At 28.7% G+C, this 23,571-nt stretch overlaps 1 protein-coding gene across 1 annotated transcript; it reads left to right on the top strand.

Annotated features, from left to right (window-relative positions):
* Positions 1 to 1,995: 1,995 nt before the first annotated feature.
* Positions 1,996 to 3,489, top strand: N7533_013180 (uncharacterized protein; the record flags this gene model as incomplete). Its single annotated transcript, XM_057109830.1, has 1 exon — positions 1,996 to 3,489. The coding sequence occupies one exon, from the start codon at positions 1,996 to 1,998 to the stop codon at positions 3,487 to 3,489; it is 1,494 nt and encodes a 497-aa protein (XP_056953415.1).
* Positions 3,490 to 23,571: the final 20,082 nt, after the last annotated feature.

Raw genomic sequence — 23,571 nt, 5'->3', positions numbered from 1 at the left:
TTCTTCTACGTATATATAATCTTAAAAATATTAAGTAATTAGTATTTCTGAGATTCAGTATGTCTCAATAGACTTAGGGAAAGTTGGATGAAGAAGAAGGAGGTATTTGGTTTGTTCAATAAGAGAGAAGATTGGTGTTTGCAATGTTTGCTGATATTATATTGATTGTCTTGCTTATTTTCTGACTTATTCTATAGGGAAGAAGGTCCTATATGTATATCAAGTATTATAGCTACACCTAGCTTTTTATTGTTATAACCACCCTATTTGTTATAGGTAGGCTTAGGCGATGTACGGGCGCCATAAGCGGGGTATTGGTGAGCTGAGGTGCCAATATGGGCGCCTATTTAGGCGTCAGCACGGTTGCCGCTTAGGCGTCACCTATCGGTTGTTATAGCCGGAGCTTTGGCGTATTTTGTTATAGGGTTTTATACTATAATACTCATAGTATTATAATTAATAAATACTCTTTCTTTCTTAGATAATAGAAAAGAGAAGAATCAAAATTATAAAAAATTATTAAGATATTAGTTAGTACTAATTAGTTAGATAAGAAATAGAAAAAAAAGTCTAAGTATTAATTATAAAATAGAGACTAATTCTTAAAGAATCTTTAAAGAATTAAGTCTAAGTTACCTATTTATAATATAAAGTAATCCCTTATTCTATAAGATAGTTATATCTAAATTAGATATAAATTTAGCCTGATACTTTCTTGTTAATCCCTCTGCTATATATAAATAGGTTCTCTACTAGTAGTAATTTATACTCTTATCTTATACTGATAAAGGAGACTCTAGGGTTGATTTTGTTCTTGCTTTAATATTATATAACCTAGTATTATGTGATCAGGGACTGATATCAATTTTCCTGTGATAAAGACCCTATTAGTAGAGATACCCAGAAATATAAGTAATAACATTAATAGTATACTTAGTAGTAGTAGGTAAAGATAATAGAAAGAAGAGTAGAAAGAGATAGTATAGTAATAAGGTAGTAAATAAGGTAGATATGGGAGTAGGTAATATAGATATAGAGAAGGCTAGCAGTATCTCCTAGGATACCCAGACAATATATATATCATATATAACAAAAGCATAAACATTTTTGAAAAGTAGGAAACAAAACAAAATAGTTACAATTTCAAATACAGGACCTGTAAAAACGAATAAAGTCAGTATTTCCACCACAGTAAAGTGTATATTTCATAATACTTTCTCCTAAAAAGTGAGGTATATTCGTAGTCTTATCTTTATTGGGGATAGGTATAACTCTGCCCGGTCGCACTTTTATATAGTACCTATATTTTCTCCGCTACACTACACAGTCAGATTATGTCAGAAAAGCTTGAGAATTTAGAAGATAGCTAGTAGGGATCTTAATTAGCCTTGATAATTATCTCCGTACCGTGCGATCGGCGGAACGGGCGTGGTGTGGCGAAGAGCTATGAGACAGGTGAAATTCCAGGTTGGTGGGGGAAAAGTGCAAGGCAAGTGTGCAAAGTGTGCTTATCCCACATACATATATGATAAGCTTGTATGGTCTTGTGGGCATCTAGAGCATTGACCATGCAAACAAGGCAAACAAAAGGCAATTCTTCTTATCAGTGTGTTATCTGGCCTGAATCCGACTTCACCCCTCTATCAAGTACTCGGCATCCTGAGGAGTGACCACTGTGAAAGAACGACATATATAGAGATCAGATTGGTTTAGTGAACGCTTTCCTATACGTGTCACAATACTGGCATTCTGATTGGGCCTGTAACTCACCCGCCAGACTGCGTGTCCGAAACCGTGCTGACGTTAGAATCGGTAGAACCGTCAGAACAGCGACGATAACTGGTGACACCATTTTTCTTCACCGCCGGATAGTCAATTGCGAGAAAATTGTTGACATCTGAAAGTGTCGGATGAGTATGCAGATGACCTTGGAACGAACACCGGTACTAAAATTCCAAGGACTCAATATCATCGACCAGATTGTCAATGCCCCAGATGTCTTTTAGCTCTCCTGTTGCAATCCTTGCGACGCACACAGTGCAAGGTGCAGATACAAGCAACACCACGAAGCTTGCAAGCAGTTTTCCACTTGGGCCCTTTGATCACTTGTTGCCACCCTCTGCTGTAATTGCAGTCGTCTTTGTATGGAGGCGACCCCTTGACAGCAATGCCGCTACATCTGACCCGATCATTTCGTTTGACCTTCTGCAAATGGCCCTTTCTCGGTTGCTGGACTTTTATCCACACCTAACGGGTCGTGTGCATATCAATGATGAGGATGGGAGCCCTGAAATCAATCAATTGGGCGAGGGTGTAGAATTAAGTGAAGCGCTCTGCGAAACATCATTGCCCTCAAAAGCCACGCAATTATCCCGCGGGGGCTTTCCAGACCAGGGGAACCTACTTCTTCCACAAAGGAATGGCTCGCACGAGGACTTCTCTCGGCAGCCAATTTTGAGTATTCAATATACACGCTTTGGGTGTGGATCTATCTCGCTCGGTGTGTGTATAAGCCACAGCGTCTGCGATGCTCATGGGTTTGTCCAGTTGATGGAAGATCTTTCAGAAATATACCGTGGATTCCGAACATCAGGACAAACAAACACCTCGCCAAAGAGCGTACAGCCAAGCCAAATGCCTTGTATCACCTCCCACCTATCCAATGTTTCTTTAAGCTTGCGGGAATCCAAAAAAGCATTGAGCGTCAAGCCTGTTGATTATCAGGTTCAAAAACTCCCAGCAGTGATGAGCTTTACGTCAAACAAGCCTGTCACTGGAAAGGTGCTATATTTTGGCCCAGCTGAACTGAATGCCTTGAAACATGCCGCAAGTCCTTCCCCACAAGATCATTGGGTCTCAACTTTCGAAGCAATCTCAGCACACCTCTGGTTGAGTGTCCAGCGAGCAAGACTTCGCTATCGAGGCTTAGGCAATACCGCGTTTGACAACAGTGGAGAGACCGCGGACCTTCTTACATCACTTGATTGGAGAGAGTCGACACGCCTCAAGCTTCCACCGAGATACTTCCCGAACGCTGTATCCGAGCCTTTTATCACTTTGCCTCTAAAAGATCTTTCTCACCAGGCGTTGCCAAAAACTGCGCGCATGATACATGAGGTTTTGCGCGCAAGAACACCCAAGGATCAGACGGAAACTTTATCATGGGTGATGGCACAGCCCAAAAAGAATCACATAAATTTGCGGTGTCGATTCAACGAGAGAAGCTTTATTATCAGTCAATGGAACAAGCTTCATTTCTATGCGGTCCATTTTGAGACGGACAATCAGGGAAAACCTGTACTTCCAGAGCGGGTATGGCCCCCGTTCACGGAGACCTCGTTAGTCGATGGGCTTGCCTACTTTCTACCAACGGGCAGCGAAGTAGGTGGTGATACCGACAGGCTTGGAATAGATATCGCGTTATCTCTCCACGAGCCGATTTGGGACATTCTTGAACAAGATGTCTGTTTTAGAAAATTTCGCAGATAAAAGCACACCAATTCAATTCCTCTACTCCGCTTTTCTGGGCGCATATCCTCGAGTATGTATCAAAGAAAACCATACTTTTTGTTCGAATGTAATTCAGACCAGGTCACAAAATTTGAGGGACTATCTCCTTGATATAGTCCTTGACCTAGAATATGCCGAGGCCATCAAGTCCGTGAAAAATCGGAGTTCTAAGTAGTGATAGAGACGAGCAAGGCGAAGCTCGGCCACGACCATCCCAACATGCTGTGGAGTACGAAACGAACTGGCATAGACGTACCGGAACCAGGGCCGGTGTGAAGAGGCCGAGCAGCTCCACGTGCAGGTTATGGAGAGACGAGCAAGACGAAGCTCGGCAAGGATCATCCCCGCACGCTGTCGAGTATTGCTAGTATTTCATTCACCTGGAAATCTTCATGTCGTGATGCCGAAGCCACCGACATATTTTGAACCTGTCTAGCCAAGCAGGAACAAATATTAGATATGAATCATCCAAACACTTTATCTAATTCTTGAACCTTGCTGGAATAGGAAACGCAGGTTGTGGATGTCAGTAAATAAGTAAGATAGATGGTTGAATATAACATACATGTCCACATGGCGACTGCTATTTAATTTGCCAATTTTTCAGGGGTGTTTCACCAGAATACCTTATTATACTGCGAACTGAGGGAAAGTGCTCAACTTCAGAGCTATGACAGAATATTGTTGCTAAGGGCAACGGTCGTGAAGTCTCACGAGTGCCCTGCTGGACGATATGAGTGTTGTACTAATGGTAATGGTAATTCAAGCTATTCATCAGACTTAGGAAATTAAATACCATAGTTGGAATATAGATAAGTAGGAAAGAAAAACCCTCAAGTTTACTAGTGTTTTGGGAAACAGTTTAAAGTTAGAGGGCATATCTGAAAGAATATATATAAATATATATACTGCTATATTCAAAAAGATACTATGCTAATAGTTAATTACATAAAGATAAGCCGTAAAGTGTTTTAGATTCTACTTATATTCTAGACTTCAGGAAATGATAGCTATACTTTTAGTTTAAATAGCTAGTTCTTAATTATAACCAGTGAAGGTAACTACTAACTTAAGGTAATGAATGATTCACTAGGGTATATTAAAATTATCCTGATATACATACATAAAGGAATTTTATTTCGAAAAAAGAGCAGACTTTAATACAAAAATTCAAGTTTTAATAGTAAACTATATAATAAAGTATTTAAGCCTTAGAATAGAAAATAGTATAATATTTGTCTTTTAGCTTAACTAGCTAAAGTAATTGTACTCTATATAGTCAGTATTATACCAAGTAAGAGCTACTAGAGGGATTAGATATAGTAGTGTAAAGGTTAAGATATTGACTAGGTAAGGCAAGGATAGCACAACTAAGATAGATAGTATATTCAGGATTGAATCAAAACTAATTCTTGAAGAACCTCAAGAATTCTATATCACCAAGGTTTTATATCCTTTTCAAGCCTGAATCACCTCCCTCACGAAGTAGGATAATTAGAATAGTATACTCTGTAATTAATATCACTAGTTTGTATTGTATCTGATCTATCTTAATATAATCTAAGGTTTTTCCTATTATAACTATCTTTCTTTTAAAGAGGCCTTATTTAAGGTATTTATTAATAGTATAATCCTTTATTTTATACTAAAGGAGATATCTATAGCTTCTTTTTTAATAAGTTATTACTTTATTTATAGTAGGTGGTATAGTAAGAAAGAGTTTACTATAATAGAGTAATTATTAAATATAAAACTATGTAAAATTCTGTATATTACTAATCTTCTCTATCTATTAAGATATTCTTAAAAGTCTTTTAACTTATATCTCTTTATACTTCTAGTTAAAACTATACTAATAATAAGTTAGGATATAGATATTATATAAGGTTTAGTATAAGAGAATATAGTTACTTAAGGCTAGGGATATAGTATAGTAGTTTCTATAGCGATTTCTACTCTAGAAAATAATATAGAAGATAATGATAGTGTGGATACTACTTACATATTATTATAGGATTATCTTTATAATTATTACTATTTCTTTTACCTTCTCTATAAAATTTATATTCTTTTTAATTTTTAGATCTTAGACTACAGGGATAATATTTTTTTAGTCTTTTATAATTAGGATTCCAGTTTCTTAAAATACTAATTTTTTGTATAAATAGTAATAAGGTATATAAGTAAGTATTTTATCTTACTTAGATTTCTATTAGATTTTATTACTAATTCTATTTTAATAAATTATAGTCTTAATACTTAGAGAGTTAAAGATACTTATTAAGATTCTTAATTAGGTTTCTAGTATATATTCTAATAGTACTCATTTAAAGTATTTTAATAATACTATAGTAATATAGGGCTCTAATTACTAGTCTATTATAATATAGAGTAGTTAGGAATTAGTAACTATCTTTCAATTACTTCTAATAATATATAATAAAGACTACAATATATAGGGAATTAATGTTAATAAAGATACTAAGAGAGTAGTCTATCTTAAGCTATTATTAGAGTAATGATATACCTATATTATAGGTCTACTTCTAGGATATCTATTCTTAATAAATTACTTTATCTAGAGTCTTTCAAATTTAGTTATAGTTAGTAGTACTTTGTAGTTTATAAGGTTTAAGAATATTAGTTAAGTAATATTTCTTAATAATCTTCTAGGTTCCATAGAGGTTATTTGGTAGACTATAGATTACTTTATAGATTCTTAGTAATTTAGACTTTTTTTCTTTATTATTTCTATTATCTTCTTTCTTTTAAAAGATTATCTTAAATGTTTTTATCTTTTCTTTATTTTATTGAAAAGAATAGAGTATATCTTTAGTACTAGTAGGATTTATAACTAGTTCCTAGATATTATATTTACTTAGCTATTCTATCTATTTTATAAAGTAATAAGATTTATTATTAATTATCTTCTTATTTTAGATTTCTCTAAGTTTTAGATTCCTTATTAAGAGATCTATAAGATTTCCTTACTTTAATTTCTTTAATTTATATTTATTATTATATACTTTCTACCATAATATCTATACTTATAGAAGACTTTTCTTTATTCTTTTATAAATAACTTAAAGATAGATTAGATTTTCTTTAGTAAGAAGTATATTCTTATAGTTAGAAATTAAGCTTATATACTATTAGTATTTTAAAAGAGATATCTTTAATTAATTAGTTGTTACAGACCCTAAGACAGGAGAGGTTAAAACCACAAACAGGCCATTAAGAGCCAACCATTCTATAACCACCATAATCACCTATAGATTATATACAAATACTATAACAAAAACTATAGTATCCCTACCAAGGTAGTATAATATATAATAACTAGAGCAGCCAGGGGGAAGGCTATAGGTTCAGCTAAGGAAGGTTAAGTAGTAAAGTAAGGATACAACCCTAAGGCAGGAAACACTATATAGACCCTACCAACCTATAATAGGATAATCTATACAATAGACTATATTCTACAATATAACAAATCCTAGGACCAGAACTAATATAGGATAGACTATAGGTTCCTAGTTAATTAAGAAGAATTATAGTAGATTCTATAATAGGACCTGATATAGGAACAAAGGGATTATATAGCTGGTGTATACTAATATATCTGTTCAGACAGAATAGACCTATTCTTATAAATAGAAGGAAGTCCTCTCAATAGGAAAGAAAGGGCTAGATATATATAGGATACTCCTTATATATATATATTTAGTTATTCGTGATTAATTAATCTAAGTTACTATAGTATACCTTTAGATTACTCTTTATTTAGTTTTATCTCTTGTGACAAATATACTATAAGTAAGGGAGCTATTTAGACTAATATACTTGGTGTACTACCTAGTACCTTCTTTAAAGTTACTCTATAGAATCTCTGAGTCTATATAAGGCTTAGCACAGTAACAGTATGATTGTAAGTTTAGACTTAAGGAGTATAAGTGATAGATATCACAGACAACCAACGACACAGAGAACAACTAGTAAGTTATTTACCCAAGATCTAACCACTTACTGTGACTAGTTAGCTAAGTGTGTAACACTATATAGAAGAACTATAAGTATCTTAAATAGCTGTACTATCTCTATAATTACTAGGCCAATTAGTATATATTCTAGTTTATACCTAATAAGTATAGAGAAATCTTTATATTCTTACTCTTAAAAAACTTAATACTATCACTAATTAGATATAGGTATCCTAGGAATATAAAAGTAGAATCTAGTAAATTAATTAAATATCTAGATCTCAATTAATTAAAAGTGAACTAGAAAGATTTATATTATCTATTATAAAAAGCTACTTATTTAACTACTATACTCTATTGATTACTGATATAACCTAGGGTATTACTATCCTAGATTATATATGGGTACTTATTATAATATATCTGGAGTATGAACTAGTGTTTAATAATTAAAACTAACTAGATAAAGGTACTATACTAAATAAATTATAAGTATATTCAGAGCAATATCTCAGGATACCCTTAAGGTTCTATTATATATATTCTCTATAGAGATCTTAATATAGTAGCTTATAAAGGAGGCCTATCTCTAAATCTATACCTATATATTAGATCTACTACTCATTATTATATATAATTATACTATCCCCCTGATACTATCGTCCCTACTACTACTACTACTACTACTACTACTACTACTACTATCACTATTTTAGTTACTAACATTATCTTCCCTAGACCTAGATTTTTGATTTCATAGCCCTGGACTATAGGTTATTATCCCACAATTATCTTAGTTACTTATAGATTACCACCACCACTATTGATATATCCTACTAGAATTGCCAAGATTATCACCTCCACTACCGTTAGTGCTAGAAAGTACTAGTTATCTATGTTACCTCTAATAAAACTACTGTTATCAAGGAGTTTAGTCAAATTCCTTAGGATTAGATAGGCCTGATTCTATAATTATATATACCAATAGAAATAATTTAGAGGACCTATTAGGGTATGAGTTACTATGGTATTGTTAGTTCGAATCTTAAGTAAGATCTTTCTACCTTAATAAACTATACTATATATACTACTGAACTATATAGTATTTAGTTTACTCTATAAGAGCTAAATAACTATTATACTAAGTAGATGTAGTAGACTAGTGTTATTACAAACTATATAATCTTTACTAATAACTAATTAGGTATCCTCATAGATTAATTAGGTAGTTAAGAAATTATAGAAATATAATATCAGTATCTAAATATACTAAGAATCGGTATACTTTGCCAATGGAAAGATTAAAACTACTATCTTTAACCCAGACCTAAGTTAATATGCCCATCTAATATTAGTAAATAATAAAAGAAGATTCTTGATAAAAATCTAAACTATAATTTAATAATATATAGTTATAATAAAGATATACAGAGTACTTATATTCTACTATAATACTTCTAATTTACTATATTTCAAAGTAAAGTCTTTAGATCTAAATAAACTTATACTAAGCAGAATTAGACCAAGTAATATACCAAAGTAGAATTTATAACTAAAGTAATATAATTTATATTAAGTATCTAGTTGTTTAGTTAATTTAGAACTTTAATATTAATCTATATAGTTATTACTATACTAATTACTATATAACTAATTTCTTTTACAGATATAGAGTCTACTATTAGTTGGTATAGCTTAGTTATATTTAGTTATCTTGTTATATTATGGATTTCAATCTATTACTTTTAAATATAATTATATGAGTTAATTTTAGTTAATAGGACTAGTATCTGAATAAGAATAAACTAAGAAAAAGAATTTATATATTGCAAGAAAAATATTCTACTGGAATTAATATTCTGCTACTATTATTAGTAGGATATATTCGGAGTATTCAATTCTAAAATTTTAAGTATTATCATAAGTTATAGATAGGAAAAGAAAATATACTGTAAATTAGTAGAAATAGGGTATTAGGTTATATAAAATTTCTTAGTATTATGTAGGGTAGTTTTCCCTACTACTCTTTAAGTTCTACTATTAAAATAGAGATTAGTTCTAACAGATATATAAGTCAATATAACAACAATAACAATAACAATAATTTCAATGTAACTAGTTATTAACTTCTACTATAGGAGAATAAATAAAGAATAAACTTGAGATACTATAACTAAATATTAATATTATGATAGATATAGTATTATCGATATTATAGAAACATATAATTAGTAGTAGTAAGAGATAAGAGTATCTAGATTGTAATAGTAAAGATGTTAGAGATAATAATTTTAGCAGTGATAGTAGCTAAGATATTTACAGAATCATAACCCATAGATTAGAACCGGAAGACTAAACTAGATCTAGGGGAAATAATATTAGTAGTTAAGGTGGAGATAGTAAGTACTCATGGTCGTAGTAGGGATAATAGTGTTAGGGAATTAGTATAATTATATATAGTAGTAATTAGTAGACTTAAGATATAAATATAGATATAGAGGTAGATCTTCTCTATAAACTACTATATAAATATTTCTATAGAAGATATATACCACAGAACTTTAAGAGTACCTACAAATGTAGTCTTAAATAAATATACTTATATTTGGTAAAGTATCTTATTCTGGCGAGTTTGAATTATTAAGTATTATTATATACTCTAGATATACTATACTACGTATTCTAATATAATCTGAAGTAATAATACTACTATTCAAGATACCTATAGAAAAACTATATAGTCTAATCCTAAACTAGAATAAAACTATTATAAATATTATTATTAACTATATAACTTATAGATCTAGTACTAGTATAACCAACTATAATCCTAGAATTAGTTAAGCTTATTACTAGTTTTTTTAATAAAGAATAAACTTTCTAATAAAATATAATCTTACTATACCTTTATCTATATATTTTAGAGACTATGTTATTTCATACACTTTATTGCAGTAATTGTTTTAGTCTACTTTTTATCTACCCTATAATATAATAGTAATTACTATAGTAAAGAAAAGCCAAAAAAGATTAACTATGCGGAGGTCCATTTCAGAAGTCTTGCGCCTCCAATATTACCTTATTACTGGTGCTACTATCAATACTGTGTAATATATCCCCTATTCAAATTTCCTACCCCGCTCTCACTATCACTACTACCACCAATACTACCATTACTATAACAGATATCACTATAACAGGATAAGCCGTTACAAAGAAAGCTCGCGCGTACCTACCTTACTATATATAGTGGTGCCTGCGCATATCGAAGCTCGAGCTTCGATATTGATGGTCCTTTTGGACTATTGGAATAGCACGTGAGCACAGGTATTTGCTGTTACAATCAACACACACACAGGTAGTAGCTATAGATATATACTCCTAAAACCTCTGAATAAATTACCTATGATACCAGTCTATCTAAGGCTACTATTAAATATATATATACATGTACTTAATTAGATAGGGGTTTGACTATGACTGAAGCCCTAGAATTATCAATGGTTTTGTAAAGGATAAACTACATTCTAACTCGCCTAGGAAGTAAGAATTAGCCAAAGATACTAACTATTATATTTAAGATTTAACATAATTATTTTGGATAAGAGAAATTGTATACTAATATTACTAGTGACCTAAGTCTTAACAGTCTTAATATTTCTACTATAATAAGAAAGTAAATCTTCAAGAGTACCAGATATTATAAAACAAAGCTAACTTATAAATATAGATTAATAAAGAAGATAAGATTATAGTATCTAGAGTAATATTATTATTATAAATACTAGATACTTAATAATTTTAGAGATATAATATAGTTAGATAAAATATTAGTAACTCTTTTATACTACTATAGAAAATATAGAAACTAATCTATAAAAGATAAGGCTTTTATCTAGAGTTATATTTTTAAATAACAGAAAGATACTTCTTAAGTTTATATTCTAGGGCTATGTTTCTTATAATAAAAAAGGCCTATACTACTATTAGAGTCTAGAAACTATATAAGAAAGTTAAGATATAACTCTTAAAGTAGAGTAACTAAATTCTGAAATAAAGCTTATTCTAAAAGAGTAGTAGAAACTTTTAACTTTAATATATTATCTAAATATTTAGTATTAAAACCCCTAATAAAAAGTCTGGATAGAAGTAAAATTACAAGACTAGTAAGCTCTTATAAGGTTGAGCTAAAAGAATTAAATAGTACTACTGTTAAAAGATTATTCTTTTACTAAAGTTAATATCTTTTACTAAAGAGTATATAATCTTATAGCTAAAAATACTAGTCTAATGGAATAAAGTACTAGTATATGACTATTATATATGATAGTATATTTAACCTTATAGAGATATAATATCTAATATAGTACTCTAGTTGACCTAATTTAAATATATTTAAATCTATCTAGTTATAGATAAATTAAAAAACTATTTAACAAAGTACTCTAAGGACTAGGTAGAAAGTATACATTACTTAGTAGAGGGCTTAGTAAGATTTACTATAGAAATATATATAATAATAGATAAAATATATATCCCTAGGGATATTCAGGAGAATATGTGATAAGAAAGTAGTAATAAATATAAAAAGGGTGGAGAGTGATAGCTAGAGGGTTAGTATAAGATATAAGATTTTTGAAATAGACCTCTAGTATTATAACCAATACTAAAGAATTTAAGATCTCATAATAGTAAAAACTACTTAGTAATATAGGCTAATATTAAAATCATTAACTGAATAATTTATATTTAGAAGTAGTATATAACTAATAGATAAAGAATTTCTTTGTTGATTATTTCCTTATTTTCCTGAATATTATTATCTCTCTAATTATTATTATAAGAATAGTTGTATTCTTACTAAGTTAAAAGATATCTTTACTCTGCGTATTTAATAGATTAATTAATATACTGAAATTTTCTGAAAGATTACTATATAGTAATACTCCCTAATTCTCTCTTTCTCTATTCCTAGTGCTTACTACTTCTTAATATATATACTATAAGGTTTTTTGTATATAGAGTTTAGAGTTCTGTTAGTATAGATAACTAGTATAGAGATAAATAGAAATATACCAATTAGTCCTATATTACATTTCTATAATATTAATCAGACTCTTACTTATAAAGATCTATTACCTTGTTGTTGTTATTGTTGTATTCATTCTTGTATCTATCAGGGCTAATCCCTGAGGTAGGTAGCAGCAGAACCTATAGGGCAGTAGGGGGGGGAACTATCTTATATAATACTAAGAATCTTCCTATGACCTAGTACCCCTCTCTTAGTAACGTACTATCTCTATCTCTATTACTATCTCTTAATACTAAGCTTAACTTACTTATACTTACTAGTACTAGTAGTATACTGGTTTGATTAGGGTACTTTACTCTAGATACATAATCCTATTCCTCATTCCCTATCTCTGTTAAGACTATAACTCTATATAGCTGAAGCTAACTAATATAACTATACTTATATAGAGTAGACTAAAGCCTATAATATAATAAATTTATATAATCACTACTAGACTATACTAGCCAGCCACCATAGTATATATATAGGGGGATTATTTAATATAGTAACCAATAGCCCTTATTAATAGAAGATCAATTAGTTATACTATAGTTAGTATAGTAGTAGTAATTACTATATAAAATAATAGTAAGGCTCTAAATCAACTAAGAATCTAGGTACTTAGTATAAATTATACTACTTTAGATGTAGACACTGGCTTAGTAAGCTAGTCAGTCTAATTCTGGGCTTAATCAGGCCTAAAGACTTTAGCCTAAAACTCTGTAAAGTAGGGATAATATAGTAGGATATAGTATAAATCTTATATATCTTTCTTATAATTATATACTGCTAGGTCCTAGTTTAGGTTCTTATCTAAGGCTAATTCATACTACTAAGTAAGGATAGATAGGTAAACTACTAGTATAATCTTACCTATTTATATTTTTATTAACACAGTATTTCCGGGGTATCTTAGGCCTATATATAGGATAAATATCTCTTTAGTAGATTCTGTGAATAGGGTATATATAAAGTGTCTATGGGGGCTAACTTACTACTACTACTTCTATTCCTTATAGATGACCTCCTATAGTTATATATAGTATAGAGCTACTAGGATATAGGTATATTACTTATTACTAGGACTAGAAGTAGTAGTCTTAGCTTTTACATTAGTATACTTATTATTAAGTATACCTAAATAGCTAGGGATCTAGTAGATTTAGATACTAATATTATACTTCTATAGCTACCTAATTACCTAGTTAATCTAGATAATAGAGTACTTTCTAGAGGATCTATAAGGGTGGCTAATAGTCTAGATACCTACTTAGTTATTAGTAAAGATTATATAGTTTGTGGTGATACTAAATTATTGTATCCGCTTAGTATAGTAATTGTTTAGTTTATATAATATAAGCTGAGTACTATATAGTATAATTTTAAAGAGTACTAAGATACTTATCCTAGGTTCTAACTAAGGTTACTATAGTAGCTCCTATACTATTCTCTAAATCACTTCTATTAGTGTACACAATCACAGTATTCAGGCCTATTCTTTAATAGTAGTAGTTTTATTAGGGGTAACCTAGGTAGCTAGTAGCTTCTACTATAGGGGTATAATAAAAGAGAGGATCTGCTCTAGGTAATATACTTAAATACTAATCTTGATATAGATATAGTATTCTAGATAATACAGAGGGGATATGGTAGGCAGTAGTAGGGGGTGGGTATACCTTGGCACTAGTAGTAGTAGTGATGATATTTATTATAATATAGCTTATAGCAGTAACAGGATAACAACCTATAGCCTAAGACCAGGAAACCAAGGCTCCAGCTCCAAGGATAGTAATATTAGCACCTAAGATAGCTATTATAGGGATAACTATAGTGGCTATAGCTATAATAGTAGTAGTAGTAGTAGTAGTAGTAGTAGTAGTAGTAGTAGTAGTAGTAGTAGTAGTAGTAGTAGTAGTAGTAGTAGTAGTAGTAGTAGTAGTAGTAGTAGTAGTAGTAGTAGTAGTAGTAGTAGTAGTAGTAGTAGTAGTAGTAGTAGTAGTAGTAGTAGGGAAAAGGATAGCAAGGGGACAGACATCACTATTATATATACCCTCTATAGAGATCTCTATAGAGGGTATATATAATAAAGTCTTAAGAGTATCCAGGGATATAGTCCTGAACATATCTATAATCTAGTATCCTAATACTAAATAGAGTATAGTACTTAGTTCTAGTTTTTCTTAATAGTTAGGGACTTATAGGTACTCTTAGTATACTATACTAAGTATTTAGATATAATCTATAGTAGTAAGACTATAGTCTATATTCTAGAGATATAGGGTAGTAATACCCTAGGTTATACTAGTAGTTAAATAGAGTATAGTAGTTAATTAGATAGATTTCTCTAGTAAGTCACTAATTAATTAGGATACTAAGGTACTTGATTAAATTAGATAGTTCTACTACTATATCCTTAGGGTTTCTAATACCACTTAGGATTTACAGTAAGTTTTTAAACCTAAAAGTATAGTTTTTCTAGCTCTTCTAATAGATATAGAGAAACCTATACTTATTAGGAGTAAAATAGGAGATATATCAAAGAGCCTATTAATCATAGATCTAGTATAGCTATATAAGATAGTAGTAGTAGTTCTCTATAGTTATCATACCTTATATTATAACATTAATCTTATCAATATAATTAATTACTATTATAGTACGGCCCCTAGGTCTATTACTTACTAGGCTAATAACTATACTAGTTTCCATTATACTAGTCTTTAGTTCTTCAATAAGATCAGAGTTAAAGAATAGGTATAGGATTAGGAAGAGAGATAAGCCCTAGGGAATACCTATAGTAACTAGCCCTATTTTACTAGGGTTTTTCCATAATACTATTACTATCTTCTACTCTATTAAGAAACTAGTTATTAGCTTAACTACTATTTAAGGGATACTATACTTATCTAGGTAGTATAGTAACTATAGATAGAATATATTATTAAAAATCCTAGTAATATCTAGTACTAGTACTATAACTACTAGATATCTCTTATACTATACTTTATAGACTCTTTTATATTTTAGGTATAGAGTATAGTTATAGAAGTAGCTAATTCTGTTCCTAATATATATTTATAGTAATAAATTATAGATTCTAACTAGATAATTTAATTATATAGTAAGTACTAATTTATAGATCGTACTAAGAATAGAGAGTAATTAGATAGAATAATAGATCGTAGATTCTATATAATTAGGCTTTCTCGGCTTCCTATTTACTACTATAGTAGATTCTTAACAATATTTTAGAAAATAACTATACTAAAGATAGATATTAAAAAGATCTATTATAAAATATAGAATCTCTAGGACCTAGATAGTATATTAAAAGATAGTATTTAGAACCCTATTAGATTTAGAGACCTTATAAGATATAGTATATTCAATAGTATATATAACTTCTTTAGTGATAATTAGGGCGGTATCAAGGTCTAGGTAGTAGTAGTCTTTAATATTAGATAGATTAGCTTTAGGGACTGGACTATAGAGAAAAGAATATTATAGAAATAGACTATTTTTTTTTAGTTATAGTAATATACTGTTAACCTAATATATTATTAAGTATTAGTATAAAGATAGTAGATTGGTTCTATTTTTTAAGTAGTCTTAACTAGATACTAGAAATTATTAATACTACTGGTTACTATTTCTATATATTCTTACTAGCTTTTATAGATAGTTTTCTTACTTAAATAATCTAGTTTATTCTTTAACTAGGAGTATTCTACCTTAATCTCTATTTAGACTTCTTCTTTAGTCCTCTACATCTATCTATAGAGATATTAGACCTATTACTAGAGGGGCTCTAAGAGTAGAGTATAAGTTAGCTAAGAGTAGGGGGTAATAGTGGCCTTAGATATATAGGTTTGAGTAATATTAGTTATAGATCTAATAATAGTATCTATAGTAGTATTAATTATAATAGGGCTAGGCCCCTATATAATATATATAATACCTAGGTATATTAACTAGCTCTTATAATATATTAATAAGATCTTAATCTAGGTCTTCTAATTAGTTTTCTTCTACTTATACTTTATCTAGGGAGATACTTTCTTAAGGGATAGAGTAGAGTTAAACTCTATTAGTATTAGTACATAGTTAGTAGTATAAAGCTACTACTATTATATAATATATTATATACTCTACATAACTAGTAGAGAGAATACCTAGGTTAAGTCTAATATTAAATAGATATTATTATTAAAGATAGAGCCTTTAAATATACCTATACTCTTCTTTATTGAGAGATTAAGGCTATAATCCCTTATTATTACTATAATAGTATTAGTATTAGTACTAAGGAGATATATAGACTATATCTTAGACTATAATAGGTAGTATAAGTTAAAATTATCTATAATAATCTATTTACTAGTATTATAGGGTATATACATAATATATAAATAATATCTTCTAAAGTCGTTAAATGGTATTCTATATCTTAGCTTCTTTAGTAACTTACTTACTATAATTAGGGTTTATTAGTATTATAAATTAGATATATATATTATAAATATATATAATATACCTCTTAGTATTTAGTATTAGTATACTAAAGTCATAGTTATAGTACTTAACTAAGTTTTTAGATTAATCTTCTTATTTATAGAGAAGTAGATTCTAGAATATATATATATATCTAGGTTCTCCTAGAGATTGGTGATCCCTAGTATCAGCTATAATATAATATAAAATATACTCCTAAGAGTATACCCCTATTTCTAGCTTTATTTATATCTATATCTCTAATTTCTATACTACTAGAATCTCTATCTCCTATACTCTCTCTTTTTTAAAGAGATATATTATTACTATATCTCTTAATCTACTATAATTAGCCTATAATATCTAGAGATAATCTAATATTTAGATATTATAATTTAGCTCTAAATTAATATACTATAGATAGTAGTATTACTGGACAGAGTATTACTTTGTAGTATAGTATTATATCTCCTAACTAAGGATATTATCTAATTTATTATTACTATTATAACAAATATTATAGTTCTAGTAGGCTTCTCTAATACCTTATAAACTAGCTAATATTACTAAGAAATAGACAAAGGCTCTATAAGGAGAGAAGGATTAGTAGTTAGGATTAGAGATTAGAACTAATAATAGGGTAACTATAGTTATCTCTATATTATAGGTCCTAGTTTTAGCTTTAGTTAACTTAGGTTTAGCTTTCTAAGACTCTATAATAGTGATAATAGTAGTAGTAATTTTAACTTATATAATCTATACTTACTTAATCTACTATATATTATTAATATAGATATTTCTATGAGTAGTATAAATATAGAGATTCTCTTTAACAATAATATCTTTAGTATCTAGTTTAATACAAATCTATTTCCTAGAGATATAGCTACTTAACACTCTATTATTATAACCATAAGAGATATACATTAGAGAGTAGGATTAGCTCTAACTTACTATAGAAATTTAGTTTACTAAAGTAATATAGTAAGGTTTCCTAGGGATAGTAACTATAGTAGTAAGACTAGGGAAATCTCTAGGGATATAGATACTAAGGTCTAGACTATTAGGTATTAGGGGAGAGAGAGTATTAATTACTATTATTCTAACTACTACCAGTAGGGTTATAGGTCTTCTATATAAGTATATAGTACTACTATAGGCTCTTAAAGTAAAGTTAATAGATATAGGCTAATCAGTCTATATAGATAGGGTAGGTTTAGTAGAATATAAAATAGTAGATATCTTTCTTATTAATACTACTCTCTATATAAGTAATATATTTAGTAATCTGAGAGTTATAGATAGTAGTAATTATTAGTAGTATAGTCTTATATATGATACGTATATAGGTTAGGTAGGGGAGATACTTTATATTCTCTACACAGAATACTCATAGGTCCTTTTCTAGAGAGAAGGTAGTATAGACCTCTTGTATAATAATAGTATATATAGGCTCTTAGAGCCTAGTATCCTACTAAAGACCTAGCACTATTTAGAGACTTTAGTAAGATGTCAATACCAGGTAAGACCTACTTTATAGTAATATAGATAGCTATATTCTGGCCAAACTTAGACTTAGTTATCTATTATATACAGTATACTATCTCTTACTATCTAGATAGTATAGAGGGTCTATAATCTAACGGTTTATCTTGCAGCTAATTAATTATAGGTTCTCTTAAAGAATAGGTATAATACTGCTACTACTAGACATAATACTATTAGATAGTAGTATACTTCTATTTATCTCTATATCTTCTATCTACACTAAGACTAGTAAGTACTAGCCACTTATATAACTAACTTTATATGTAAAGGTATTATAGTATAGGTATTAAGAGTCAGGGGTAGTAGTAGTAGTAAAGGGAGAGAGAGTGGGTTACTACTATATAGTAATCTATATCTTATACAGAGTTTTAGTATATTATTAGTTGTTCTGTTAAACTAATAAGGCACAGATACCTTATAGCTCAGTAAGGATATTACTATTCTTTATAATAGCTATTAGAGCAGTAATAGTATTAAGAAGGCCTAGAGATTAGTTAATGGGGGGGGATTTCAGTTATCACTTATATACTGCTTCTAGGTATAAATCATTCTATCAATAGCTTTGGTATTGGCCTGTATTATAAGGTAGTCATTACGACTGTTACCAGATAAAATTTCTGGTATTAGTTATACCTCAGATGACCCCTTTTTGCTCTTCTTCGCTATAGTGGTTATAACAGTATCGAAAGGTAGACAAAAGGTAGATTAAAATGACCACTGTGTTGTGATAAACAAAATAAGGTACTCTACAATATGCGCAGGGCAAGATACGGTGAGATCGTGTTTTGCCAGAGAGTTTTTAGCCTAGCTGATAGGATCTATTACCTAAATAGTAATCTACCTCTAGAAATACTTTTTAATTAGACTTAAGAATTTTAGTATAAAGCTCTATAAACTAGGGACACTATGATAAAATATAATATATATTCTATATATTTTGATTATAACTATATTCTGCTAAATTATAATTTAGATTATTCTTTAAAGTTTTTTCTCACCACTTAGTAATATTTAATAGATAAACTACTAATATAATTTGTTTTATTTATATCCATATAAGTATAGTACTACTCAAGTATCCTAGACCTCTACATAGTCTAAATATATTCTTTGTAGGTTCTATGAATAGTATATATAAAGAATATCTGTAGAGAATAACCTATTATTATTACTCTTACTCCTTATTGGTAATCAATTATAATTATATATAGTATAAGAATATAGAGATATTATCCAGTAGAACTAAAAGTAGTAATCTTAGTTTCTATATTAGTATATTTATTGCTAAAAATACTAAGATACCTAAAAATCCAGTATATTTTAACATTAATATTATCCAAGTAATATAAAAATATATAATTCATTACGTATTTATCTAGTTTTTAGTAAAGATAGTAGTATCTAGTATCGAAATTATAATTACTAGAAAACTTTCCCACTATATTCAATAAATCCTTTTTATAGATTAGATATAATATACAATTATATATTAAAAAGTAGGTATACTTACTAGCAGTCTGCCAAGCAGACAGGTTGATTATAAAGAGAAAAAACCAACACACTCACAGAGTACAGAAGAGAGACAGATAAAGTGTGACACTATTGAGAATTAATAGAACAAATAGTAACACCTTTTATAAGCAGTATATCAGTACCATAATCTCAGTAGCCTTAGTAGAACATTTATAAGCGGAATATTATATGGCTGTAATTGATACTATAGAATAAACACTATTTTATCTCATAAATTAAAAAGATAGCCTTATTACTAAGACCTTAATTATATAACTCCAGAATACCAATATTAAGAGTGGAAATCTCTATTATATACTACTATCCCCAAAAAATTCAACTATGCCTTAGTTGATAGGGAATATAGGAAACAAATAAGACAAAAAGAAATAAAGCTTTAATATCAATTTATATAATATCCTATATCAACTAAGATCTAGACTTCTTTATCCAGATTAGTTTCTATCTTAGAAGTAGGAGACTGTATACTTAACAGTAGTTTGTTCTTAAAAGAAGCATAAATTATCCTATTAGGTAATAGGCCTAGCTCAGGCTTATTAGTAAGTGCACTATTCTTAATATAATAGAAGAAGGAATTCTTCCTATACTCTCTCTTCTCTAGCTACTTGGTTATCTTAAAATAGCGGAGGTATTTAAACTATACTTCTTGTTACTAATCTCTGACTATCTCCTTTACTATCTCAATATTTTCCCTAAAGAGATATCCTATCTCTATTATTCTTCTAAGTAGTTCAGAATTTTATATTATATAGTACAGAAATAGATACTAGTAGTAAAAGAAAAAGAAATAGTCCTATATCAAAATAAAGGATAACTAGAGGTAGTTTTAGTAATAGATATCTAGGTCTAGTATATCTTAGAAGGTTCCTTCTATATATTAGCTTCAGTATAGTTAAGTATTTCATAGTTATCCATGATAGTAGTGTATTAAGGAAGTCTTATTTATTAGATAATAATAAAGAGTCTAATAGATCTATATAAAAGGAAAGAAAGAGAGATATGAATATTACTAATACTATAAATTTTATAGGTCTACTCAGTATCATACTTCTATTTATCTACCTTAGTCTATATATATATATATATATATATAATTTAACCTTAGTAATTAACCTATTAGAAATATGACTATATATATTAGTATTCTTCTATTAATCTAAAAACTATTTAGTTTTATATCTTCCTTTTAGTAGAATAGTATAATTCTTCTTATTTTTCTAAGTTAAAGATATAGATTCTTATAGAACAATATTACTCTGTCTGGTCTTAAGATGATCCTAGATGTTAACATCCAGATATTAGAATTTAGTATACTCACTAGGTTATATGCTTTTAGTATAATAGGGGTAGAAAATTAAACACTATATAGTAGAAGTCCTATTAGATACATTATTAGATATTTAAATACTCTATACTATAAAGCTACCTGATCTTAGTTATTAACTTACTTAAATATAGTAATATATTTAGAACTTTTAGTACATTAGTAACTAACCATAGTTCTTTAGGATATTCTTTATCAAGGTTTTCTCAAAGCTATAAAAAGAGACTAGATAATATAATAGTACTATTATTATATATATTTTTCTAGGGATAATTATCTCAAGTATCTTCTGTATAGATCTAGTCAATTAAGGTATTAGTAATTGACCATTCTATAGTAATAGAGAAATCAGAGACTAGTAGTAGGTAGTATTATAGTTTAAAATAATAAAAACTAAGATTATTTTCCTGCTAGAAACTAAACTATTAGACATAGTCCTTTATAAACTAATTCTAGTTACTCATATTTTTATATAATAGGGTAACTTAGCTTACTAGTCACTATTAATTCTTTAATATACTTATTATAAAAGGTATTAATAGTAATATCTCTATAACTTATTAACCTTCTCCTGATATTATATGATATAACTAGACTATTTTTCTGCTTTAGGAAGTCCTATTCTTTAAAAATCTATACTAGGGTTATAGAGTATAGTAAATATCTATATTTCACAGATATCTCAGTAAAAATAATTATTATTTTATTACTTTCTTTAATAACTATAATAGTGGTTTTCTATAGTATAGAAGGGACCTCCTATATCTACTTATTACTTTCTAAGCCTTATTTAGATTATATACTCATATTATCTATTATTATAATAATTATTAAGGTTAAACTAATTAGGGTTATTCTATTACTATCTATATTATTTTCTTCCTCTATATTATAGTCTTCTATTTTATTAGTAGTTATAGTAGTATTCTCTAACAGAGAAATACTTTTTTAGAAGATAGAGATAGAGTATATACTCTTGAAGGATAGGTAATAGAATTTAATTTTAGTAGATTTTAACTAAGTTACTAGGTTCTAGGTATTTAGTATGTTAGATATTACTTTCTTTTTTAAAGATATATCTCTTAATAATATAGTTATTTATAGATAACTTAACTTCATAGTAGGATATATTAATATTTAAGAGCTTACTACCTTTTTTGTCAAACACTTAGCTCTTTACTTATTAAAATAATTCAATGGTATTTTTACCTATAGAGTCCTAGTTATTCTATTTAATTGATACTTACTATTAAATTCCCTTAATAGTTTTTGTATTCTTTATCTTTTACTACTATATCTTAAATACTTTTTCCTATTATAGTAAGAATTCTTCTTATATATTATAGTAGTCCTTCTATAACTCTGCTATATTGTTATAGTTAGGGAGATGGTAGATCCTATTACTAGGTAAGGTATATATAGTAATTAGCTTTCTATTATAAAAAAGTATACAGAGGTCCATTTCAAAAGTCTTATACCACACACTAACTACCTAGTCCTAAAATACTGTATTACTATGTATTAACTAACCCTCTGGCTATCACTCTCTGCTCTCTTTATATTTATTACTACATTCTAATCAAATGATCTCCTCAATATACCTAGGGATACGTTTAATCTACTATTATATACACTTCTATAGTAATTCTTGCCAAACTCTCTACTAAGTAATATATATCTTCTACCTAGTCTTCAGAGTATCCTTTTAAGTAGTTTTTTACTTTATCCACGACTAAGTAGGTTTAATTATATTCAAATCAGATAAATTAGAGTACTATATTAGATATTATACCTCTATAAGGTCAAAAATATACTATTAAATATAGTGGTTATATATAGATACTTTATTCTCTTAGACTTATATTTTTAGCTATAAGATTGTATACTCTTTAGTAAAAAGTATTAACTTTAGTAAAAGAATAATTTTTTAATAGTAATACTAGTTAATTCCTTTAGCTTAATCTTGTAAGAGCTTACTAGTCTTTAAATTCTACTTCTATCTAGGCTTTTCACTAGGATCTTAACACTACATATTTAGGTAATATATTGAAGTTTAAAGTTTCTACTACTCTTTCAAAATAGGCTTAATTTTAGAATTTAGTTACTCTACTTTA

This window comes from Penicillium manginii (genome assembly GCF_028828005.1).
Source record: "Penicillium manginii strain IBT 31320 chromosome Unknown utg000010l:1.0-1143873.0:1.0-1144522.0, whole genome shotgun sequence".
In the NCBI taxonomy this organism is placed as follows: domain Eukaryota; kingdom Fungi; phylum Ascomycota; class Eurotiomycetes; order Eurotiales; family Aspergillaceae; genus Penicillium; species Penicillium manginii.
Note: the sequence above shows the minus strand (reverse complement) of the source record. Positions and strands in the feature narration are given on the sequence as shown.